The sequence below is a fragment of the Nerophis ophidion genome, linkage group LG26, assembly GCF_033978795.1.
Source record: "Nerophis ophidion isolate RoL-2023_Sa linkage group LG26, RoL_Noph_v1.0, whole genome shotgun sequence".
NCBI lineage: Eukaryota > Metazoa > Chordata > Actinopteri > Syngnathiformes > Syngnathidae > Nerophis > Nerophis ophidion.
Genome location: NC_084636.1, coordinates 13,204,314 through 13,231,868, shown reverse-complemented (window position 1 = coordinate 13,231,868; position 27,555 = coordinate 13,204,314). Strand labels below are relative to the sequence as shown.

Sequence of the window (27,555 nt, the reverse complement as noted above, 5' to 3'; positions counted from 1 at the left end):
CACTGACATGAACTCTAGGTCGGGGGTTCAGTGACTGTCTATGATAGTGCTGTTATTAGACCATGCATTAAGTACATAAACACAGAGACCACTTCCCCCTTGAAGGGGCTCTATCATGCAAAACCAACTTTTCACATTTGGGATTTGGATAAGTCTCCCACATATTCAAATTTAAACAATGGAGGCATTGTTAAGATAGAGAGATAGATAGATAGGTCTTTCTTGTCATTGTACAAGTACAACGAAACTTTGTTTTCAGCACAAACCCGTTCAAGATTTGACAAACAAATAGTGTACAGGGTTACAGAACAGGAACGCTGATGGGTCGCCACAAGGCGCCCCGTAAAAGATGGGAAAAAGGTAAACGCTGGGGGAGGATGAGTAAAAAAATACAATCTAGACTGGGCTCCTAAGGGGGCCCAGTCTGGAGTGGGAAAAAACCTCCATAGCAAAGCACATATACATATTACAATGTACATCTCGACATATCTAGCGACAGAGGGAAGGTAGTTCGGGGTCATGATGGTAGGCCGCAGCTCTCAGGCGCTGACCATCCATTCATCACCCCTATGGGATTTGCGTCGAGGGCGTTGGGTTGGGGGGATGGGGTGTGTATGTGTGGCATATATTTTTGTGGATGTGTGTGTGTAAGCCCGTAGTGTGTCGCTGTTCCGCGGCCTTGATGTATTGTGCAGTAGATACAGATACAGTAGTTACAAAACAATCTTGCCTTCCTATCTACTTCATCCACATATTCACAATTGGTATCGTTACCAAATTGGAACATCGTCAGCGGATTATCTACCCAAACTGCCTTGCGCACGTCCACCATTTTTAGTTTATGCATGCGCATCTGTAGGTTAGATGACAAAATGCCCAAGAGTCGACTTGAAGAACGAAAGTGCTGTTACTGGTTTTATTACCCAACACAAGACACTAGTCAAACCTCCAGTCTCATCTGCAGAAGTAAAAAGTGTCTGGCAAACTTTGTTTGGCAACGAAGAGCCTTCAATTGTGAAGACGTCGCTTTGAGCGTGTACCAACAAGAGTCTTGCTTCACCCACAAACTTTCACAAAAAGATGGATTTTCTGAAAAATGTATTTTAATAGTTGGCTTGGTGACTCGTATCTATGGCAATGGAGGATACAATGAGATGGTAAGCAATAGTAGTAGAAATAAATAAATGGTAAATGGTTGTACTTATATAGCGCTTTTCTACCCCTTTTTAAGGAGCCCAAAGCGCTTTCACAGTAGCTTTGACAGTAGGTAGCTCCCCTCACCTCCCAGGGGGTGAACAAGGAAATGGGTCAAATGGAGAGGACAAATCTCACCACACCTAGTGTGCGTGTGACAATTATTGGTACTTTAACATTTTTTGATTTGTTGTGTAGCCAGCTTAGCCTTCTATTCAGAATCAGAATCAGAAGAGTTTTTATTGCCATTGTTTGAGAACGGGTTCACAAACTAGGAATTTTACTTGGCGCAATCGTGCAACATAAAACACATAACACAGAATAGGTAATAACATGAGTTTTTACCTTTATCATTACTTTACCATAACATGAGTCATAGTAACCATTGTAAGACAATAGCATCATCGTCCTCCGGCAAAATAAATAATAATTTTCCTAAAAAACGACTTTTAATTGGATCAGTGCCTACAGTTTTTGGCAATGGACGAATACGTTTGCGATGTTGCTGGTAGCTTAGCTTGTAGCCTTTAGACTCGAATTGTTTACATCTCAAAGCAGTCGTTCGGTGCTGTTTTTTACATCAGTGGTTCTCAAATGGGGGTACTTGAAGGTATGCCAAGGGGTACGTGAGATTTTTGAAAAATATTCTAAATATAGCAACAATTCAAAAATCCTTTATAAATATATTTATTGAATAATACTTCAACAAATATAAATGCAAGTTCATAAACTGTGAAAAAAATGCAACAATGCAATATTCAGTGTTTTACAGCTAGATTTTTTGTGGACATGTTACATAAATATTGATGTTAAAGATTTCTTTTTTTGTGGAGAAATGTTTAGAATGAAGTTGATGAATCCAGATAGATCTCTATTACAATCCCCAAAGAGGGCACTTTAAGTTGATGATTACTTCTATGTGTAGAAATCTTTCTTTATTATTGAATCACTTGTTTCTTTTTCAACAAGTGTTTAGTTATTTTTATATCTTTTTTTCCAAATAGTCCAAGAAAGACCACTACAAATGAGCAATATTTTCCACTGTTATACAATTTAATAAATCAGAAACTGATGACATAGTGCTGTATTTTACTTTGTCTTTTTTTCAACCAAAAATGCTTTGCTCAAATTAGGGGGTACTTGAATTAAAAAAAATTTCACAGGGGGTACATCACTGAAAAAAGGTTGAGAACCACTGTTTTACATGATATAAAATAGAAACGTTTTTTATTGTCAATACACGCATTGATTCGTCCAGGATCTTGGTGGAAATGTACCCTTAGCCAGCGTATAGTTCCAGACCTGAACGTCTCCTTCATTAGTGCCGATAACAAACCACGGTGAGCCGCTGGCCTCGCTATATCATCTAGAAAGTTGTGTTGTGGTGAAAGTCACTCAAAATTGATGGCTGATTGCAGTCACCGATGTCCATAGTGCACAATAAAAAGAAAGCTAAAAAAAAAAATGCTGACGGTCGGGGTAAAGGCTCATCAGACCGACGGGGCGTGGCAAAGAGGGGTTAATTTGCATCAAAGAACTCTTCCTCTCAAAACGAGCTGTTTTAAAAGGGACCAAAAAGTGACTTGAAAATTTGTAGGTCTGTAAAAAAAAAAAATCTATGCAAATTTCTTCACCAAACAACCACGAGTTCATGTTATGCAGACCACAAGAGGTGTTTTAAATATAGATAAACAAACCTGTTATGAACCCTTTAGGCCAGTTTTGAACTTCATTTAAAATGGGCCTGCCCTTTTTTTAATCAGGCTCAATTTGGGTTCTTGTTGGGTCATAAATGTTGGACGGGGAACGATTGGTTACTCATGACCCGTTGGCACAGTGAAGTTAACATCTATTCATGAAGGCTGTTGTTCATGTTTAAGCACAAAGATGTGTCTTTCTGACAAATATTCCTGAAAGATTGTTATTTTCTTCCTAGCATCAATTAACATCTTCTACCCAATTTGGACAGTCGAAAACCATTTATATCAGATCTGGGCAAGCGGCCCATTGAGCTTTTCAGTCCGGCCCGCCGGACATTCCCAAATAATAGGTTTAGATGTTTAAGATGTAAAGTGTAGCTGCCAATAAAGTTAAAGTACCAATGATTGTCACACACATACTAGATGTGGCGAAATTGTTCTCTGCATTTGACCCATCACCCTTGATCACCCCCTGGGAGGTGAGGGGAGCAGTGAGCAGCAGCGGTGCCGCGCCCGGGAATCATTTATGGTGATTTAACCCCCAATTCCAACCCTTAATGCTGAATGCCGAGCGGGGAGGTAATGGGTCCCATATTTATAGGCTTTGGTATGACTCGGCCGGGATTTGAACTCACAACCTACCGATCTCAGAGCGGACTCTCTAACCCGGGGGTCACCAACACGGTGCCCGCGGGCACCAGGTAGCCCGTAAGGACCAGATGAGTAGCCCGCTGGCCTGTTCTAAAAATAGCTCAAATAGCAGCACTTACCAGTGAGCTGCCTCTATTTTTTTAAATTGTATTTATTTACTAGCAAGCTAGTCTCGCTTTGCTCGACATTTTTAATTCTAAGAGAGACAAAACTCAAATAGAATTTAAAAAGCCAAGAAAATAGTTCAAAGACTTGGTCTTCACTTGTTTAAATAAATTCATTTATTTTTTTGCTTTGCTTCTTATAACTTTCAGAAAGACAATTTTAGAGAAAAAATACAATCTTAGAAAATATTTTACGATTTTTAAACACATAAACCTTTTTACCTTTTAAATTCCTTCCTCTTCTTTCCTGACAATTTAAATCAATGTTTAAGTAATTGTTTTTTATTGTAAAGAATAATAAATCAATTCTTCATTTTAGCTTCTGTTTTTGCGGCAAAGAATATTTGTGAAATATTTCTTCAAACTTATTATGATTAAAATTCCAAAAAATTATTCTAGCAAATCTAGAAAATCTTTGGAATAAAATGTAAATCTTATTTCAAAATCTTTTGAATTTCTTTTAAAAAATGTTGTTCTGGAAAATCTACAAGAAATAATGATTTGTCTTTGCTAGAAATATATCTTGGTCCAATTTGTTATATATTCTAACAAAGTGCAGATTGGATTTTAACCTATTTAAAACATGTCATCAAAATTCAAAAATTAATCTTAATCAGGAAAAATTACCAATGATGTTCCATAAATTCTTTTTTTAATTTTTTAAAAAATATTCAAATTAGCTAGGTTTTCTCTTCTTTTTTTCGGTTGAATTTTGAATTTCAAAGAGTCGAAATTGAAGATGAACTATGTTTCAAAAATACATTTCTTTTTTTTCCTGTTTTCTCCTCTTTTACACCGTTCAATTAAGTGTTTTTTTCATCATTTATTATCTACAAAAAACCCTCCGTAAAAGGAAAAAAAATGTACGACGGAATGACAGACAGAAATACCCATTTTTACATATATATGTATCGATGTATTTATTAAAGGTAAATTGAGCAAATTGGCTATTTCTGGCAATTTATTTAAGTGTGTATCAAACTGGTAGCCCTTCGCATTAATCAGTACCCAAGAAGTAACTCTTGGTTTCAAAAAGGTTGGTGACCCCTGCTCTAACCACTAGGCCATTGAGTAGGTCCTTAAAAAATATGATGTGCACTCATGTTTCCTAATGACCGGAAGTCTTCAACGATACTAAGTCTTTCAATGCTTGGAATCCGCATCATATACTAGTTACTATGGTCATCTAATTAGTTACTATGGTGTCAGAGTTAGTTTGTGACGAACCCTAAGATAAGGTGGCAGGCATTGTGAAGGTAAACATGATTTAATTTAACACTAAAACACAACCAAACAAAAGCAGTACAACAAAAGGCGCGCACGAGGCGAATAAGAACTTGGCTATGATCAAAAGACACTTACCCTGACACGACAGAACTATGGCATGAACAGAGTGAACAGAAGTAGGCACAGCTACAACGATAAATAATCATGACATGGACGGTAGTGGTGACATCGACACGACAAGTCATAATGACAATAATCCAGCATCTGACTGGAGGACAAAACAGGTTCAAATAGGAGCGGGCTGATTGATACCAGGTGTGGCCAGGTGCCAATCAGCCGCAGCTGAGGGGAACCAGTGCTCAGGGAGAAGAACAGGAAATAACCAAAATAAAAGCGCTGACAGGAAACAAAGACACAGAGGAAAAACTAAACCCTAACCAAACTATCAGGGACGAACCTGATATATGTCATCTAATTAGTTACTATGGTCATCTAATTACTTACTATGGTCAATATGAGATATCTGAGATTGTAGGTGGGTTTTTTTCACTGTTTGTTGCATTTTGGTTGCGTTTCAGTTGATTGTAAAATATGTTGTCAATCCTCAGTGTTTTATCATTCATAGTTAATATAGTAAATCCCACATTCTTTATTTTCATGCACATTCTGGGTTTCATTCAGTAAAAAAAATGTCAAACTCCATTATGTTTTTAAGACGGTCTGTCATAACATTTTTAGTTTTCAATCATTCCTAAAAATAGATATACCGGCCCCCAGACACACTTTTTTTATCTAAATCTGGCCCCCCGAATAAAATAATTGCCCTGGCCTGATTTATATGTATGGTGAAAAGTGCCCGTGATTCAGTAGGAACATTTATGCAAACGAGCAGATGCAGCCACCTGTGTAGAACAACGGCGCTGTTCATGTTTCCGTCACACATTTGCCTCTTGTTGCTAGGCAGACTTTGTGGAGCACAATGGATTTGTGGCCCAAAGCCCATGAGGGGCGCTTAACAAATATATTAAACAACTCGGGCTGCATCTGTTGATGATTTTAGTAATCGATTATTTGATACTAATAATTGATAATTTGATAAATACACTTTATATTACTGAAATTATCAATGCAATAAACAGCATTAACAGTGCAATATAATTTAAAAAGGTGCAATATGCACATCACATCTCTCAGATAATCAAAAGTATTACCGTTTTTCTACATTTTCTACTACCTAGTTTCTCTTGTTATATATATTTTTTTTTTTTTTTTTTTATTCCTATGTTATATTTGTATATTTATTGTAACTTTTTATTTTTTATTCTTATTGTTATATTCTCCATTTATTTCTTCCCCTGTACACTGCTGCAGGAATTTGAATTTTCCTGAAGGAACTCTCTTGAAAGAATCAATGAAGTACTATTTGTCACAGTATGTTGGTGACGAACCCCAAGATGCAGAGATGGTGGCAGGCATTGATTAGGTAAACATAATTTAATGTTCAAAAATGAAGGCAAAAAACAAACCAGGAATTCGGAGACAGGATACAGGATGCCAGGAACAGGAACTAAAAGACGAGGAACAAAAAAGACAGCAGGCTGCAAACATTTACAGGTTCAGGTACAAACGGTCAGAGCTACAAGTCGTAATGATAATAATCCAGCCTAGAGTGGAGAAACAAGCAGGTCTAAATAGCAGCTGGCTGATTGACACCAGGTGTGGCCCCCTGCCAAATAGCCACAGCTGAGGGGAAAAAACATTCGGGGATTACAGCAGGAAATAAAGACAAAATAGGAGCGCTGACAGGAAATTAGACAAACACAGAGGAAAAACTAAAACATGACCAAACTGTCAGGTACAAACCTGACACCTATCTATCTATCTATCTATCTATCTATCTATCTATCTATCTATCTATCTATCTATCTATCTATCCATCCATCCATCCATCCATCCATCCATCCATCCATCCATCCATCCATCCATCCATCCATCCATCCATCCATCCATCCCTCCATCCCTCCATCCATCCATCCATCCATCCATCCATCCATCCATCCATCTAATGTGTATTTAAGGGGATACATAAAAAATGTTCAGCTAGCCATAACCTTCATTCTTTCGTCTAATAAACAAATGCACATCCTCAACATGGAAATTGCACTTTTAACACGTGTTCATTAAATAAAAAAAATATCTGTTGTTCGCCGCCACAATGATAACGGCACCCACGCGTTTTTGTGTGCTATTTTATAGCGGCTGTGCGAAAACTCTGTCAACATACATTTTATCAAAACGTATTCGTTGCACTCATTAAACAGTTAATCGAAGAAACAGAATATCAATAAAATATTTTTTCTAATCAAATATAGTGGATTTCATTGATCAGTCCTATCCTATAGATACCTGTCTGAAAAATAAAGTAGCATTTTGAAAAGAAAACCTAACATTGTAATTTAAAAAATATATATATATTTTTAAAAATCAATTTTTGAGCAAACCCACCTCGAACTCAATCCCAGCTTCACAATACTTAGGATAGAAATGTACAAAGGAATTGAGAAAACATATACTGAAAAACAAATATATATATATATATATATATATATATATATATATATATATATATATATAATAACAGTAACAATATCACTAAAATAATGATAATAGTAGTAATATCAAAATAAATTACAACTAGAAGAGGCAATTCCTGAATGAATTGTGTGTGAATGCTCCAATGCTGAAGTTGAAGTGAAATGCTGACAGAATGTAGTATGAATGTAAGAATAGTTTGAATGTTGGAATGGTTTGAATGTTGAAAAGATGACGCTGAACTAAAATGCTAATGGAATGTAGGATGAATGTAGAAATGGTTTAAATGTTGAAATCGTTTAAACGCTGAAATAGTTTGAACGTTGGAAGGGTTTGAATGTTAAAGGGGAACATTATCACAATTTCAAAAGGGTTAGAAACAATAAAAATCAGTTCCCTGTGGCTTGTTTTATTTTTCGAAGTTTTTTCAAAATTTTACACCTCCCGTGATATCCCTAAAAAAAGCTTTAAAGTTTTTGATTTTAGCGTTTTGCGATGCGACTGTCCATTTCCCTGTGACGTTATACAGGGCTGCCAATACAAACAACATGGCGGTTACCACAGCAAGATATAGCGACATTAGTTCGGATTCAGACTCGGATTTCAGCGGCTTAAGCGATTCAACAGATTACGCATGTATTGAAACAGATGGTCGGAGTATGGAGGCAGATAGCGAAAACAAAAATGAAGAAGAAACTGAAGCTATTGAGCGAATAGCTATTGACGCTATTCGGCCATAGCATGGGTGTACCTAATGAAGTGGCCCACAGCATGGCTGCCTTATTAGCATCGCCGGTAAAATGTGCGGACCAAACGATCAGGACTTTCGCATCTTGTGACACTGGAGCAACTTAAATCCGTCGATTGGTAAGTGTTTGTTTCGCATTAAATGTGGGTATCTAGTTTCAAATGTACATACAGCTAGCGTAAATAGCATGATAGCATCGATTAGCGTAGCATGTTAGCATCGATTAGCGTAGCATGTTAGCATGGATTAGCTGGCAGTCATGCCGTGACCAAATATGTCTGATTAGTACATAAGTCAACAACATCAACAAAACTCACCTTTGTGATTTTGTTGACTTAATCATTGCAAATGCATCTGCAGGTTATCCATACATCTCTGTGCCATGTCTGCCTTAGCATCGCCGGTAAAATGTGCAGACACACTGGCACATTCAATGGGGGTCTGGCGGCAGATTTCTTGCCAGTGGTGCAACTTGAATCCCTCCCTGTTAGTGTTGTTACACCCTCCGACAACACACCGACGAGGCATGATGTCTCCAAGGTTCCAAAAAATAGTCGAAAAAACGGAAAATAACAGAGCTGAGACCCGTGTTTGTAATGTGTTGAAAATGAAAATGGCGGCTGTATTACCTCGGTGACGTCACGTTCTGACATCATCGCTACAAGACCGATAAACAGAAAGGCCTTTAATTCGCCAAAATCCACCCATTAAGAGTTCGGAAATCGGTTAAAAAAATACATGGTCTTTTTTCTGCAACATCAAGGTATATATTGACGCTTGCATAGGTTTGGTGATAATGTTCCCATTTAAAGAGTTTGATTTTCCACGGAAACCGGAATTTTGTTTGAAACTTGGAAAAGTGTTAGTTTGAATGTCCAGGATGAGTGGAATGTGTTGATGTGGGAATGGTTTGAACAGGTTGAAAAATGTGGGAATTGTGCAACATGGAAAAATGTCCCATTTATTTCAATGGGAGCTTCCTGGAAATCTGGGAATTTCGGGAAAAGCAGGATTTTTTGGGAAATAATTAGGAGCATGAATGTCCTGTATGAGCTGAATTGGTTGGTGTTGGAATTGTTTAAATCGGTCAAGAAATGTTGAATTAGTAACAGTTTTTTATTGAGAAATTCCTGGACTTTCAGGAAAACCGGGAATTTTTCAGGTTCCTTTAAACAATTTGGTTTTTGTCCTAAATATGAGTAGGGTTATGATGGTGGAATGGTTGAAATGGGTTGACAAATGTGAAAGGATTAGTCGAACCTCCGAAGGGTGGAAACAGGTTACCAAAAAACGGGAATTTCTAGAAATTTGTTGAATGTGAAAAATTGGTAGTTTGAATGTCCAGGATGAGTTGAATGTATTAAAGACGGAATGGTTTGAATGGGTTGCAGAATGTGGGAATTCTGGAAAGTTGAAAAATGGCCGATTCCTTTTGAACGGGTAAAATGCAAAAAAGGAATTTGGGGAAAACCGGGAATTTTTGTTATAATTGTTGAAGTAGAGCACACAATTCCTGAACAGGCTGAATATATTGAAGTTGGAACAGTTTGAATCAGATGAAAAATGTGTGAATTGTGGAACTTTGAAGAATGTCCCATTGATTTCAACATTGTGGAATTTCAGGAAAACCTGGAATTCTGGGAATTTTGGGAATTCGTCAATGGAAAGCCCGCGATTCCCGAATAGGCTGAACAGTTTTAAGTTGGAACGGTTTGACTCGGGTGAAAAATATGGAGAAGAACAATATTAATTAGTTCAGGGGTCGGCAACCCGCGGCTCAGGAGCCGCGTGTGGCTCTTTAGCGCCGCCCTAATGGCTCTCTGGAGCTTTTTCAAAAATATATGAAGAAATGGAAATGATGTGGGGGAAAAATACACGTTTTTTGTTTTAATATGGTTTCTGCAGGACAAACATGACACAAACCTCCCTAATTGTTATAAAGCACACTGTTTATATTAAACTTGCTTCATGATTCGAGTATTTGGCGAGCGCCGTTTAGTCCTACTTATTTTGGCGGACCTTGAAGTCACCTATTTTGTTTACATGTATAACTTTCTCCGACTTTCTAAGATGTGTTTTATGCCACTTCTTTTTGCGTCTCATTTTGTCCACCAAACTTATAACGTTGTGCGTGAATACACAAAGGTGAGTTTTGTTGATGTTATTGACTTATTTGGAGTGTGCTAATCAGACATGTTTGGTCACTGCATGACTGCAAGCTAATCGATGCTAACATGCTATTTAGGCTAGCTATATGTACATATTGCCACATTATGCCTCATTTGTAGCTATATTTGAGCTCATTTAGTTTCCTTTAAGTTCTCATGATTCAATTTATATCTCATGACACACTATCTGTATGTAATATGGCTTTTAATTTTTTGCTGCTCCAGACGGATTTGTTTTTGTGTTTTTGGTCCAATATGGCTCTTTCAACATTTTGGGTTGCTGACCCCTGAATTAGTTGAAAAATAAATAGATACATTTTGGTGTAGGAAACCATATTGTGTGAATGCTTTGCAGCATTTACACAATAACAGAAACAATATGTATCATTGTTATTATTGTAAGGTATCATTTCCATCCCAGTAACAACAACAATAGTCATATTTTCTGTTGAGAAATGCAAGTGCATGACCAAAGTTTGACATTTTCACCAATAAATAGTATCCATCCATCCATTTTCTACCGCTTGTTCCTTTCGCGGTCGCAAGGGGAAGGAGGGGCGGCGGCGGGTGCTGGAGCCTATCTCAACTGCATTCGCCCGGAAGGCGGGGTACACCCTGAACAAGTCGCCACCTCATCAGAGGGCCAACACAGATAGAATTACCAAAAATTGCAAGCCACTCTCTGCACTCTGTGTTTTTCAACCTTTTTTTTTCATTGAAAAACTTCTGAGGCACACCACCAGCATAAAACATAAACATTTTTTTAACTCAGTAGCCGATATTGACAATACAAATTTGTTTTGGCAATTGTTGGATATGACTTTAAACCACAAACCGTCACTATAGCTCTTTTCTCAAAGTAGGTGTACTGTCACCACCTGTCACATCACGCTGTGACTTATTTTGAGTTTTTTGGTGTTTTCCCGTGTGTGGTGTTTTAGTTCTTGTCTTGTGCTCCTATTTTGGTGGCTTTTTCTCTTTTGTTAGTATTTTCCTGAAGCAGTTTAATGTCTTCCTTGAACGCTATACCCTGCATCTGCTTTGTTTTCGTAATCCAGACTATTTAAATTGTGCGGACTCTATCCTTCTTTGTGGGGACATCGTTGATTGTGATGTCATGTACGGATGTGCTTTGTGGACGCCGTCTGCTCCACATGCAGTAAGTCTTTGCTGTTGTCCAGCATTATGTTTTTGTTTTAATTTGCTTACAATTTTTGGTAACACTTTAGGATGGGAAACACATATTCACCATTAGTTAGTTGCTTATTAACATGCAAATTAGTAACATATTGGCTCTTAATTAGTCGATATGAAGTACCGTATTTTTCTGATTAAAAGTCGCTCCGGAGTATACGTTTCACCGGCCGAAAATGCATAATAAAGAAGGAAAAAACATATATACGTCGCACTGGTAAAAGTTGCATTTTTGGGGGAAATTGATTTAATAAAATCCAACACCAAGAATAGACATTTGAAAGGCAATTTAAAATTAATAAAGAATAGTGAACAACAGGCTGAATAAGTGTACCTTATATGACGCATAAATAACCAACTGAGAAGGTGCCTGGTATGTTAACGTAACATATCCTGGTAAGAGTCATTCAAATAACTATAACATATAGAACATGCTATATGACCCACAATGCACTTCTGCCATGACCCTCCCCCGCCAAATTCTTATTGGTTGACGTGTGTGTGACGATTGCTGACATTTTCTTTGTGTCTTCCGCGATGGAGATAAATAATATTATTTGATATTTTACAGTAAAGTGTTAATAATTTCACACATAAATCGCTCTGGAGTATATGTCGCACCCTCGGCCAAACTATGAAAAAAACTGCGACTTATAGTCCGAAAAATACGGTACTTATTAATGCCTTATTCTGCATGACCTTATTTTACAACCAGTAAGCCATTAACTAAGAGTCTTCCCTCAATAACCTCAGAATTATTGCTTATTAATTGTTGCGATCCGCTGCTCGGATCCTTTTCTGTATCACATTTTGTAGTTCCACCTCCTTAGTTCCTGTTTAGTTTGTCACCATGGTTTCATATTGTTTTCACCTGCTACTCACCGTCCCTGCACACCTGTTTTACTAATCACCTTCCTTATTTAAGCTCGCCCCTATTTAAGCTCGCCCCTTTTGTTAGTTCTGCCTGGGTTCCTAATTTGCTTTACACGCAACAAGTGACGACTGCTTTTCATGTACATTCTCGCTAGCTCACACGCTACGCCTTTGTTTCATTCTAGCTCTCATGCTAATGTTTTGTTTTCCCTATTCGTGCCTTCGTGCCAAGTTTAGTTTTTCTGTTTGTATTCCTAGCTTTCATGCTAGCGCCATTTGTTTACCTTTCTGCTTAGCACCAGTGTTTTTGTTCCTTAGCTCCTTTTATTACTTTATTTCTTACCTTTGCTGTGTTCTTGCCGACTCATCCTTGGAGGAACGAACCCGGCATCGCTATGCCTACCAGCCGTTACAATTTATAACCCTAACCCTAACCTTTATATGTTCCCCAAGTGTCCAAATAACTCTAAATTAAGTTGTTGTTACTTTAATAAGCAACTAATTAATGGAGAATATGTTCCCCATAGGCCCTGCGATGAGGTGGCGACTTGTCCAGGGTGTACTACGCCTTCCGTCCCATTGTAGCTGAGATAGGCACCAGTGCCCCCCGTGACTCCAAAAGGAATAAGCGTTAGAATATGGATGGATGGATGTTCCCCATATGCCCCGAATGCAGCTGAAATCTCCAGCACCCCCGCAACCCTGAAAAGGACAAGCAGTAGAAAACGGATGGATGGATGGATGGATGTTCCCCATACTCAAGTGTTACCACATTTTTTTCCAGTATTTTTTTGTAATATCGAACATTTGGAAATTCATGGCTAACAATAATAATGATTTTATTTTTATCCGAATTATAATTTATTTTTTTGAAGGGCTTCTACATACTGGAATATAGCCTTTACAGAGGCATAAAAGTGGCATTTTCAAAAAAAAAGAAAAATAACTACAGTAATAAATCTATTAATAACTTTTGGATGGCCCAACAGGAACAGCGTAACTGCAATATTCAGAATATGAAACTATATTGTAGAACAAGCTCTGTATCAAATCCGAAATATGTACTTGAAAGAAAACAGAGTCGCCATCTGCCTGAAATCTTGGTCATATCAGGATAAAGCAGTCAGATAAACATCTGTGTAATGAATGTGTTGGTATGACATCATCCCCACCACGGCTGATGGACATGTGGACGAGGCAACGAGGCTGCAGCCGTGCTGGAATCAGAAGCGAATACATTTGCGGGGTTTTAATCATGACGAAACCTACTCCCTGACTGCAAACAGCATACTGTTGACATATTCTGGGTGTTGTTTTTTAGCAGAGCTCCTCCAACAGGATCCTACATGTCCTGGTGCTTGCGCACACAGCCCGGGGCTTGATCAACTGGAAGGGAAGGGAAGGGAAGGGAGAGGAGGGGGGAGACGCTGGAGGAGGAATAACAACTCTGTTTCTGTCTTTTATGTCTGCAGGGAAGACGCTGGGCTCTGGCGCCTTTGGGAAAGTGGTGGAGGCGACGGCGTACGGACTCTCCAAAGCGGACTCGGTCACCACGGTGGCGGTCAAGATGCTCAAATGTAGGCTTCTGTTTCGTCAGTTATGGCACAATCACTGTGTTGTGGTGCAAATGGTGAGCGGGTTGGGCTTAGATAGATAGATAGATAGATAGATAGATAGATAGATAGATAGATAGATAGATGGATAGATAGATTTTTTGAACTATAAGTCGCAGTTTTTGTCACAGTTTGGCCGGGGGAGCGACTTATGTGTGAAATCATTAACACATTACCGTAAAATAATATTATTTATCTCATTCGCGGAAGAGACGAAGAAAATGTCAGCAATCGTCACATACACGTCAACCAATAAGAATTCGGCGGGGGATGGTCATGGCAGAAGTGCATTGTGGGTGATGGAACGCTAACTGCTATATGCTATATGCTACTGCTGTAGCTATTATTAAAATGTATCATTTCAGCGTTGGCGGTGACTTATAAAAACTCGAGAAGGCCTGAACAAAAATTGGACCGAAAAGGAAATCATGTACTGCAGATTACAAGCTCGACGTAGTGAAATATGCAGCAGAAAACGACAAGAGGAAGCGGCACATACCATTCGTAGTTGGCAGAGTTGTTTAGAAGTGACATCAAGGAAGAAGATTTCATGGGATTTATCGGTTAGGAGTGACAGATTGTTTGGTAAACGTATCATGTTCTATATGTTATAGTTATTTGAATGACTCTTACCATAATATGTTATGTTAACATACCAGGCACCTTCTCAGTTGGTTATTTATGCGTCATATAAGGTACACTTATTCAGCCTGTTTTTCACTATTCTCTATTTATTTGAAATTTCCTTTCAAATGTCTATTCTTGGTGTTGGATTTTATCAAACAAATTTCCCCCAAAAATGCGACTTATATATGTTTTTTTCCTTCTTTATTATGCATTTTCGGCAGGTGCGACGTATACTCCGGACCGACTTATAATCCGAAAAATATGGTAGATAGATGGATAGATGGATAGATAGATAGATGGATAGATAGTACAGAAAGATGAAAAAATATATATATTAATAAAGAAAGATAAAGGTAACACTTTATTATGGGGAGCCTATTCTATGTAACAAAGACTTATTTAAGAGTTATTTGGACACTAGGGGAACATACTGTAAGTAACGAAGACTTCATTTAGAGTTATTTGGTTAGGGTTAGGGGGTTAGGGTTGTTGTATAATAAGGCCATGCAGAATAAGGCATTGCGGGGGGGCTGGAGCCTATCTCAGCGTGGCATATGAGGAACATATTCACCATTAATTAGTTGCTTATTAAAGTAACAACGACTTAATTCAGAGTTATTTGGACACTAAGGGAACATATAAGTGTTAGGTTTAGGGTTAGGGTTACTAATAAGCAATAATTCTGAGGTTATTGAGGGAAGACTCTTAGTTAATAGCTTACTGGTTGTATAATAAAGCCATGCAGAATAATTCATTAATAAGTACTTATATGATGACTAATTAAGAGCCAATATGTCACTAATTTGCATGTTAATAAGCAACTAATTAATGGTGTATTTGTGTTCCCCATACCAAAGTGTTTCCAAGATAAAGATAAAAGAAGTTTAAAAGTACTAGAACTACGGAGCTAGTGTAGATGCAGCCGCCTTCCACAGCGCAAGCTTAAAAAAAGAAATTAAATTGCACTCATTGTGACGCTGTGTTGTACCTAAAACCACAGTAATACGAAAATTACAGAAAACCCTCGTTTATTGCTGTTAATTCGTTACCCGCCTGAATTGAATTTCCGCAAAGTAGGAATTATTCATCATAAATACTTTCAGAGCTTATTTATTTATTTATTTGCTAACACTTTTGTATGGGGAACATATTCACCATTAATTAGTTGCTTATAAACATGCAAATTAGTGACATATTGGCACTTAATTAGTCATTATTAAGTAGTTTTTAATGCCTTATTCTGCATGGCTTTATTATACAACAACCCTAACCCTCTAACCCTGATCTCAACCCTAACCCTAACCCAAAATTAAGTCTTTGTTCCTTAGAACAGTGGTTCTCAAATGGGGGTACGCGGACCCCTGGGGGTACTTGAAGGTATGCCAAGGGGTACGTGAGATTTTTAAAAAATATTCTAAAAATAGCAACAATTCAAAAATCCTTTATAAATTTATTTATTGAAAAATAACAATTCAAAAATACTTTATAAATATATTTATTGAATAATACTTCAACAAAATATGAATGCAGGTTCATAAACCGTGAAAAGAAATGCAACAATGCAATATTCAGTGTTGACAGCTAGATTTTTTTTGTGGACATGTTCCATAAATATTGATGTTAAAGATTCCTTTTTTTGTGAAGAAATGTTTACAATTAAGTTCATGAATCCAGATGGATATCTATTACAATCCCCAAAGAGGGCACTTTAAGTTGATGATTACTTCTATGTGTAGAAATCTTGATTTATAATTGAATCACTTTTTTATTTTTCAACAAGTTTTTAGTTGTTTTTGTATCTTTTTTTCCAAATAGTTCAAGAAAAAACACTACAAAGGATCAATAATTTGCACTGTTATACAATTTAATAAATCAGAAACTGATAACATAATGCTGTATTTTACTTCTTTATCTCTTTTTTGCATCCAAAAATGCTTTGCTCTGATTAGGGGATACTTGAATTAAAAACATGTTCACAGGGGGTACATCACTGAAAAAACTTTGAGAACCACTGCCTTAAAATATGGTCCCCATACTAAAGTGTTACCATTTATTTTTTTATTTGAATTAGGAAAATGCATATTCATCAACATAGAGCTACAATGTAAATATGCCGAAATTTAGCGCAATAGCTCATTTTTATCCGTCGTCCTAAGGCAGGTCAATACAGTAAACATTCAACAGGTCAGGATACAAAAAGAATGCATACATCACAAGACATTACACATTACAAGCATACCATAAGCACAGACCGTGGACAAAAAAAATAAATCAAACAACAATAAAAAAAACAAGTCATGAAGACGATCTTTGACTTGCTTTTTTTTTGCAGAAGATCCTTACAAACAGCAGAGCTCTCCTGCAATTGACAAAATAAATAAAATACAATCAAATGGATGAAATGACTGTTTTTTTGGAATATACAAAATTAGACAAATAATAATGGGACAAGTTTCCTGGAAATATGACCTGCCAAAATGTACTGTAGCTGAATATGCTTGCAATATAATATTAATAAGATAATATAATCCTTTATTTATTCCACATTTACAGGGCATGGATTGCAAAAAATGAACTGAGTACTAGAGATGTGCGGATAGGCAATTATATCCTCCCTAACCGCATCACCAAAGTCGTCATCCACCCGCCGTCCACCCGAACCAACATTTTATCAGAACCGCAACCGCCCGCCACCCGCCCGTTGAAATACATCAGAAGTCGGGCAACTTTACCACTAAAAGAGCTATTTAAACCTGCTAGCGGGGTGTATAAAATAGTTAGGATTAGTCATGGATGCAAAGGATTCTGGGTATTTTTTGTGTTGCGTTTATGTTGTGTTACTGGGAGGATGTTCTCCCGAAATGTGTTTGTCATTCTTGTTTGGTGTGGCTTCACACCAAACAAGTGTTACTAAGAATGTTAAAATTGTTTATAACACAACCATTATTGTACTCTGTCACCCAGTATGCCTTGCAGTCGTGTCAAGCAGATCATACATTCTATAGAAGGCAATAAAGCCAATCTTCATAGCACGCCCTAATACTTATTAACTGCGTGACTGCCGGCAGTCAATCTAGAGAATGTTAGCGTCTGCTATTGTCTTCTTCGCTTTGTGACACGGGTCCTAAATTGCTCTTTGAATGGGAAAGGATACCGATCCTTGAACCATGTATATCAAATAATTCCGAATGGTTCAACCGCCACCCGCCCGAATCTAATTAAAATCAATTTTTTCGTCATGTCACCCGCCCGACCCGCGGTTTATCCGCGGACTCCGCGAATGAGACCGCAAACCGCGCATCTCTACTGAGTACACATATTTGTGGGTTCTTCCGAGGATGTTGTAATCATAATGATTTGTGCATTCCTTTGAGACATTTGTGATTTGGGGCTATATAAATAAACATTGATTGATTGATTGATTTATAATTCTAATCAAAAAAGCTAAAAAATAAAAATGTATAAAAGAAAAACAGATATCGTATGGAATGTTGCCTAAGACTAAACCAATCAATGACAGCAATACTGAAGAGCGTCCTCAGATTGGTTTGGTCTCATTTAGTGCCCATTCAGCAATTTCTGTGCTTGAAAATGTTTCATTTTAGCCAAAAATTAAATAAAATATGCTGCAAATTTTTGAAGCGCCATGTTGCGAGGGACCCCTGTATTAGGCGTGCCATTAATTAATGATCCCATTGCCTAAGGGCCCTTATTATGTAAATGTCCATTTTTAATGATATTCCAAAATTATAATGTGCTCATAAACCGAGAGCTGGTTTATGGGCACCAACCATGAGAAAACGCCATCATCTCCCTCACTTGTTTGCTCTACTGCAAATGAACACTTTTCCATTTTGAAGACTTTTCACGACAATATGCAGGGTAATTCTCTTTCGCCACAAACATGATACAGTTGTCTAATGCGTTTTTAAAAAACTTTGGCCTTTTTAAAACATCCAATTGGTCTGTTTTAACACCGATTTATACATTAAAAACCTCCTGCGTTTTTTAAAATGTATTTCTCTTTGCTATTTGGGCTTTTTGGACCCTAATTAGAAGAAAAACTAAGAATCATCTTTTGATATGAAGTACTTAGTCCATAAGTACACACACGTGTACTTCATGTTTAGTGACATGCTAATTTTTATATTTACACTTTTTTTTCCTTCCAAATTCATTTGTATGTCACACTCTTCTGACACCACCAGATGGAAGTATAAGTGTCCACATAAGTGGCCATAAGACCCCAATCCAGCAGTGTACACAATTTTGGAAATAAGAGCTAAAAGGTGCTGTCCACGCATGTGGCCAACTAAGCCTTAAGAGGCTAAATTATGGGAACAGCATTTTTTTTTCACATGTGTTAAAAAACACATGTTTTTAATGCATTCTAAAGTGTAAACAAATGCTAGCAAAAGTCAGCCAAAGGGAGCTAATGACGTCATTGCCTCTATTGCACCCATAAAGCCTAATAAAAAAAACATTAAAAAGCGACAACAAAACTCCATTTACATTTTGTGACCTGAATATACATAATAAGCGCTAACGTTATCACGCTAAGCCTGGGCCCCTTCTCCAGGGGCCCAGGTTTGGACTGAATATTGTTATAGCTTGCTACAATTCTCTGATGATAGCTTCCCCTGTAGCTTGGCTACATTTAGTCAAGAGTAACTTGTAGTTTCGCTTACTACATTGTGACTATGAGAAACCTTGGAGAGGACCGCATATGTGGGCTAAAGGTTGAAAGCTTCCCACCTCCATCTTTCTACTTTGACTTCTCCATTATTAAATTTAAAAAATTGCAAAAGATTCAGCAACACAGATGTCCAAAATACTGTGTAATTGCGTGATGAAAAGAGACGACTTAGCCGTAAGTGGTGCTACGCTAATATGTCCCCTCCAACCAATAACGTCATCGCGGGAAATTTAAAATTGTAATTCAGTAAACTAAAAAGGCCGTATTGGCATGTGTTGCAATGTTAATATTTCATCATTGATATATAAACTATCAGACTGCGTGGTCGGTAGTAGTGGGTTTCAGTAGGACTTTAAAACTAATGACACACAAAACGAAGTGTCCCCAATGGGGCATATTTTAACAGTTCCGGCACAACAGTTCAATTTTGGACAACACACTATTTCTTCAAAATTATTGAAAAGGACTGACCCGCTGATGTTTCTTTTAAACATTCTTCTTCCGCAGCGAGCGCTCACGCCACAGAGAAGGAAGCCCTGATGTCGGAGTTAAAGGTCCTGAGCTACTTGGGCAACCACGTGAACATCGTCAACCTGCTGGGAGCTTGCACCGTGGGAGGTGCGTACGAGCCGCTCTGGCTCTCAGTAAAAGTTAGGGACCGGGCCGTTGTCGTTTTTGCCGATTTTATTAACCGTGACTTGTTCTTGTGTGTCGATCTGTGGCTGCAGGCCCCACGCTGGTGATCACGGAGTACTGCTGCTTTGGTGACCTGCTTAACTTTCTGCGCAGGAAGAGGGAAGCTTTCATCCTCGCCAAGATGGAGGAAGATTGCTACTACCGGAACATTCTATCGCAGAGGGAGACGGCGGGGTCAGTGGTTTTTATCAGCATTCCGCACATACGCTTGGTTTTAGCTCGAAACCACGATTTGTCCTTGGGGCCAGAAGTAGTTATCAGGATGTATAGTAACATTATCAATCAAACAGTATTGATTCACCAGGATTCAGTATCGTAATAACATGTTAAAGGGGAACATTATCACCAAACCTATGCAAGCGTCAATATATACCTTGATGTTGCAGAAAAAAGACCATGTATTTTTTTAACCGATTTCCGAACTCTAAATGGGTGAATTTTGGCAAATTAAACGCCTTTCTGTTTATTGGTCTTGTAGCGATGACGTCAGAACGTGACGTCACCGAGGTAACACACCCGCCATTTTCATTTTCACATTACAAACACCGGGTCTTAGCTCTGTTATTTTCCATTTTTTCGACTATTTTTTGAAACCTTGGAGACATCATGCCTCGTCGGTGTGTTGTCGGAGCGTGTAACAACACTAACAGGGAGGGATTCAAGTTGCACCACTGGCAAGAAATCTGCCGCCAGACCCCAATTGAATGTGCCAGAGTGTCTGCACATTTGACTGGCGATGCTAAGACAGACATGGCACAGAGATGTATGGATAACCTGCAGATGCATTTGCAACGATTAAGTCAACGAAATCACAAAGGTGAGTTTTGTTGATCTCGTTGACTTATGTGCTAATCAGACATATTTGGTCGCAGCATGACTGCCAGCTAATCGATGCTAACATGCTACGCTAATCGATGCTATCATGCTATTTACGCTAGCTGTATGTACATTTGAAACTAGATACCCACATTTAATGCGAAAAAAACACTTACCAATCGATGGATTTAAGTTGCTCCAGTGTCACAAGATGCAAAAGTCCTGATCGTTTGGTCTGCACATTTTACCGGCGATGCTAATAGGGCAGCCATGCTATTGGACACTTCATTAGGTACACCCATGCTATGGCCGAATATCGTCAATAGCTATTCGTTCAATAGCTTCAGTTTCTTCTTCAATTTCGTTTACGCTATCTGCCTCCATACTCCGACCATCTGTTTCAATACATGCGTAATCTGTTGAATCGCTTAAGCCGCTGAAATCCGAGGCTGAATTTGAGCTAATGTCGCTAAATCTTGCTGTGGTAACCGCCATGTTGTTTGTATTGGCAGCTCTGTATGACGTCACAGGGAAATGGGCAGTCGCATCGCAAATAGCGAAAATGAAGAACTTTAAAGCTTTTTTTAGGGATATTCCAGGAGGTGTAAAATTTAGAAAAAAACTTTGAAAAATAAAACAAGCGACTGGGAACTGATTTTTATTGTTTTCAACCCTTTTGAAATTGTGATAATGTTCCCCTTTAAAACAGGGGTCCCCAAACTTTTTGACCCGGGGGGCCGTATTGGATTAAAAAAATTTGACCAGGGGCTGCGCTATATATATATATATATATATATATATATATATGTATGTATATGTATGTATATATATGTATATATATGTATATATATGTATGTATATATATGTATATATATGTATATATATATATATATATATATATATATATGTATATATATATATATATATATATATATATATATATGTATATATATGTATGTATGTATGTATGTATGTGGGGGAAAATTACAAGACTACTTAATCTCTACAGAACTGTTTCATGAGGGGTTCCCTCAATCGTCAGGAGATTTATCCTGACGATTGAGGGAACCCCTCATGAAACAGTTCTGTAGAGATGATAAAAAAGCTTGAACGCTAAATGTAATTTAGGAATAGTTGCAATGTTGACTAATAAAACCAAGCAGTTTTTTTGTCTTTCAAACTGTCATTGCTCAAAACCTAATATTGAATTAAATTCAATGTTATTATGAATTATTGATCCACGGAAGTTTCCTATTACTTCACATCAAATATTCTACTAAGAAAAATATTTTTGATGGAAGATTTAGCACATTTTTAAAATAAATAACCCCAAAAAATTATATTTTGTTGTTTTCTTACTGTACCGAAAATAGGATAAATCAGGATAAATCTCCTGACGATTGTGGGAACCCCTCATGAAACAGTTCTGTAGAGATGAAGTAGTCTTGTGATTTTTTTCCCCACACATACATATTGCGCTCTACCACGGTATCGAGCACTATTCTCTGGATAATCCAATTAAGACATATATATATATATATATATATATATATATAAATTTCTGTTCGGTATGTACCTCGGTTCAGAGGTCACGGTTCGGTTCATTTTCAGTACAGTAAGAAAACAACAAAATATACAATTTTTGGTTATTTATTCAGGCGATTGCCGAATTCGTCCGCGTTGCCTTTGTCTGTTGTGATATGGCTCAATAGCTTCAGTTTCTTCTTCAATTACGTTTTCGCTATCTGCCTCCACATTCCAACCATCCGTTTCAATTCATGCGTAATCTGTTGAATCGCTTAAGCCGCTGAAATCCGAGTCTGAATCCGAGCTAATGTCGCTATATCTTTCTGTTCTATCCGCCACGTTGTTTGTATTGGCGTTACGCAGTGACGTCACAGGAAAATGGACGGCTGGATTTACAGAGAGCGAAAATCAGGCACTTTAAAGCCTTTTTTCGGGATATTCCATGATAGGTAAAATTTCAAAAAAAACTTCGAAAAATAAAATAAGCCACCGGGAACTAATTTTTATAATGCCTCATTTGTAGCTATATTTGCATTCAGCCTTTCCCTCCACCCACATTTAATGCCCAACAAACATACCAATCGGCGGATTCAAGTTGCACTAGTGTCAAAAGATGCAAAAGTCCCTCGTTTGTTCTGCACATTTTACCGACGATAGCGATGCTACGACAGAGATGTGTGGATATCCTGCGACACTCAAAGCAGATGCATTTCCAACGATAAAGTCAACGAAATCACAAAGGTGAGTTTTATTGAGGTTTTTGACTTATGTGCTAATCAGACATATTTGGTCACGGCATGACTGCCAGCTAATCGATGCTAACATGCTATCTAGGCTAGCTGTATGTACATTTGTAGCTATATTTGCATCCAACCTTTCCCTCCACCCACATTTAATGCCAAACAAACACTTACCAATAGACGGATTTAAGGTACTCCAGTGGTCAAAAGCTGCACTCGTTGCTTAGAAGGCGTTCGCCGAATTCGTCCGCGTTGCCTTTGTCCGTCGTGATATGGCTCAATAGCTTCAGTTTCTTCTTCAATTCCGTTTTCGCTATCTGCCTCCATACTCAGACCATCCGTTTCAATACATGCGTAATCTGTTGAATCGCTTAAAGGGGAACATTATCACAATTTTAGAAGGGTTAAAAACAATAAAAATCAGTTCCCAGTGGCTTGTTTTATTTTTCGAAGTTTTTTTCAAAATTTTACACCTCCCGGAATATCCCTAAAAAAGCTTTAAAGTTCTTGATTTTTGATATTTGCGATGCGACTGTCCATTTCCCTGTGACGTCATACAAACAACATGACGGTTACCACAGCAAGATATAGCGACATTAGCTCGGATTCAGACTCGGATTTCAGCGGCTTAAGCGATTCAACAGATTACGCATGTATTGAGACAGATGGTCGGAGTATGGAGGCAGATAGCGTAAACGAAATTGAAGAAGAAATTGAAGCTATTGAGCGAATAGCTATTGACGCTATTCGGCCATAGCATGAGTGTACCTAATGAAGTGGCCCATAGCATGGCTTCCTTATTAGCATCGCCGGTAAAATGTGTGGACCAAACGATCAGGACTTTCGCATCTTGTGACACTGGAGCAATTTAAATCCGTCGATTGGTAAGTGGTTGTTTCGCATTAAATGTGGGTATCTAGTTTCAAATGTACATACAGCTAGCGTAAATAGCATGTTAGCATCGATTAGCGTAGCATGTTAGCATCGATTAGCTGGCAGTCATGCTGCGACCAAATATGTCTGATTAGCACATAAGTCAACGAGATCAACAAAACTCACCTTTGTGATTTCGTTGACTTAATCGTTGCAAATGCATCTGCAGGTTATCCATACATCTCTGTGCCATGTCTGTCTTAGCATCGAAGGTCAAATGTGAAGACACTCTGGCAAATTCAATGGGTGTTTGGCGGCAGATTTCTTGCCAGTGGTGCAACTTGAATCCCTCCCTGTTAGTGTTGTTACATCCTCTGACAACACACCGACGAGGCATGATGTCTCCAAGGTTCCAAAAAAGAGTCGAAAAAACGGAAAATAACAGAGCTGAGACCTGGTGTTTGTAATGTGAAAATGAAAATGGCGGATGTATCACCTCGGTGACGTCACGTTCTCACGTCATCGCTAAAAGACCGATAAACAGAAAGGCGTTTATTTGCCAAAATTCACCCATTAAGAGTTCGGAAATCTGTTAAAAAAATACATGGTCTTTTTTCTGCAACATCAAGGTATATATTGACGCTTGCATAGGTCTGGTGATAATGTTCCCTTTTAAGCCGCTGAAATCCGAGTCTAGATCCAAGCTAATGTCGCTATATCTTGCTGTTCTATCCGCCATGTCGTTTGTATTGCCGTCACGCAGTGACGTCACAGGAAAATGGACGGCTGGATTTACAGATAGCGAAAATCAGCCACTTTCAAGCCTTTTTTCGGGATATTCCATGATAGGTAAAATTTTGAAACAAACTTCGAAAAATAAAACAAGCCACTGGGAACTGATTTTTATTGGTTTTAAACCTTCTGAAAGTGTGGTAATGTTTCCCTTTAAATAATTCTTCATTTACCCTCCAAACCTTGCGAACTGTTGCAAACTAACACAAATTACATGTGAATGCTACGGTTATCGTGATGGAATTCGAGAAACCGGACCAACCAAATTGATTCTCCTCCATGTTTAAAAGCGCCTCGTGTCTTTCTCAGTGGAATTCAGGTCATATTTTTAAACGTGACGTGAAACCGCGGCACACACATAATGTGAGCGGAGAAAATATTCTGAATCGAGCGTGAAGTCCTGGAGTGTTAAGCGTGAGCTGGAGTAAAAAAGCCAATTGGTATTTACTACCCAGAACGTGCGTAGGAGGAAGGTGTTTGCACGTGGGCTCCTTCTCAGACTGCTCTTTTCCCTCCTCCTCCTCGCAGCAACAGCTTGAACGGCTACATGAGTATGAGGCCTTCTGCCACTGGCGAGCCGCAGCCACCGCCATCATCATCATCATCATCATTCGGCGAGAAGAGACGCTCATTCCTCAAAGGCCAGTGGGGATATTTATTGATTTCCTCTTGTCAGACGTGCTGTGGGAAACATCCCAAGTGAAGTTTTTTTTTCCCCTGCCTCTTGTCAGTTGGTTCCCATCCCGAAGAAGACGGCGAGGAAGAAATGTTTGACGACGACGGTCTGTCTCTAGACACCGAAGACCTTCTCAGCTTCTCCTACCAGGTGGCCAAAGGGATGGAGTTCTTAGCCTCCAAGAATGTGAGTTACTGGACTAAGTGGAATGACGATTGACGAATACAAATAAGCTTTTCCCTTAGAAAGGGAAAAGGTTTCACAGTTTACAGTTTGGTTTTAATTAGGGCTGTCAGAAATAATGCAGTAAAAATGATTAACAAAATATTTTGGTAACAGGTTAGTATGGGGAACATATTCATTTGGGGTGTGGGGAAAAATCAATTCAAATACGTTGTGCGATTCAGAATTGATTCTCATTTTTAAAAAATGTATTAATTTTTTTTATCAATCCAACAAACCACTACACAGCAATACCATAATAAAGCAATCCAATTCCAAAACCAAACCTGACCCAGCAACACTCAGAACTGCGACAAACAGAGCAATTGAGAAGACACAGAACAAACCAAAAGTAGTGAAACAAAAATGAATATTATCAACAAACAGTATCAATATTGGTTATAATTTCAGCATTATTTCTTTATCATCAGCCGTTGTCAGTCCACCTCTGGACGAAAGCCTCAGCATGTTTCTGCCATTTGGCGTACTTTTCATGCTGGTTATTAGCCTACACCTTCCACGCTGGCTTGGTGCGGGTTGGAAGGGGTATTTTATATCAGAGATCCTTCTCCTAGACTAATTGTCTTACTGGGCTGTTGAACTTAGTCTGTCCTGTTGGTTGTCCACGCCCCATTCACCCAGGGACCCGCTCAGCTTTATGGCGCTGACCACCCGCCAGTCACAAGAGAGGGTGCAAACTGTTCTTTGTGTGCATTTTATAGACGTTAGTTGGGACTCACTAACCCCACACACAACCTCCCATCTCATGCCTGGATGTAGTTTAACGTCATACCCAGGACATCATTTCAGCATAGCAGTGATTAAAAATCCCTCTTTGACATCATTAGACATTTATAAAAAAAAAAAAAAAAAAAGAACAATAGTGTCACAGTGGCTTACACTTGCGTTGCATCTCATAAGCTTGACAACACACTGTGTCCAATATTTTCACAAAGATAAAATAAGTCATATTTTTGGTTAGTTTAATAGTTAAAACAAATTTAAATTATTGCAATCAGTTGATAAAACATTGTCCTTTACAATTATAAAAGCTTTTTTCTTTTTTTTTTTAATCTTCTACTCTGCTAGCATGTCAGCAGACCAGGGTAGATCCTGCTGAAATCCTATGTATTGACTGAATACAGAATCGTTCTGAAACAGAAATATATAGTTTTTGAATCGAGAATCGAATCAAATCGAAAAAATCGATATATTATCGAATCGTGACCCCAAGAATCGGTATTGAATCGAATCGTGGGACACCCAAAGAGTCACAGCCCTAATATTCACCATTTTACTTAGTTGCTTACTAAAGTACAAAGACATAATTTAACCCTTGTGTAATGTTCATATTGTCGTTCCTACGCCAGCGTTTGCGGGTCTGATGGACCCGTTGCATTTTGTGGCTATTAACTCTTGTGTGATGTTCGGGTCTGTGGGACCCGTTTTCATTTTTTATGAAAAGAAGACTGATACAATTAATTAATTTTTCAAACTGAGACTCACTGACTTTGGCTCATTTTCTGTGAAGAACATATATCAGAATACATATTTAATGACCACACACCATACGCACCCCCCCACACTCCCCTCCGACATATTTCTATTACAAACCCTGTTTCCATATGAGTTGGGAAATTGCGTTAGATGTAAATATAAACAGAATACAATTATTTGCAAGTCCTTTTCAATCCATATTCAGTTGAATATGCTACAAAGACAACATATTTGATGTTCAAACTGATACTTTTTTTTTTCTGCAAATA

The 27,555-nt window shown here is 38.2% G+C and overlaps 1 protein-coding gene across 3 annotated transcripts in view; it reads left to right on the top strand.

Annotated features, from left to right (window-relative positions):
• The window catches only part of kita (KIT proto-oncogene, receptor tyrosine kinase a), a 228,529-nt gene that overhangs the window by 165,927 nt on the left and 35,047 nt on the right, over positions 1-27,555 (top strand). For all 3 annotated transcript variants that reach the window (XM_061888897.1, XM_061888895.1, XM_061888894.1), the window contains exons 12-16: positions 13,984-14,088; positions 19,955-20,065; positions 20,176-20,317; positions 25,420-25,532; positions 25,623-25,753. In XM_061888897.1, coding sequence (XP_061744881.1) covers positions 13,984-14,088; positions 19,955-20,065; positions 20,176-20,317; positions 25,420-25,532; positions 25,623-25,753 — 602 coding nt within the window. The remainder of the gene's footprint in view (positions 1-13,983; positions 14,089-19,954; positions 20,066-20,175; positions 20,318-25,419; positions 25,533-25,622; positions 25,754-27,555) is intronic.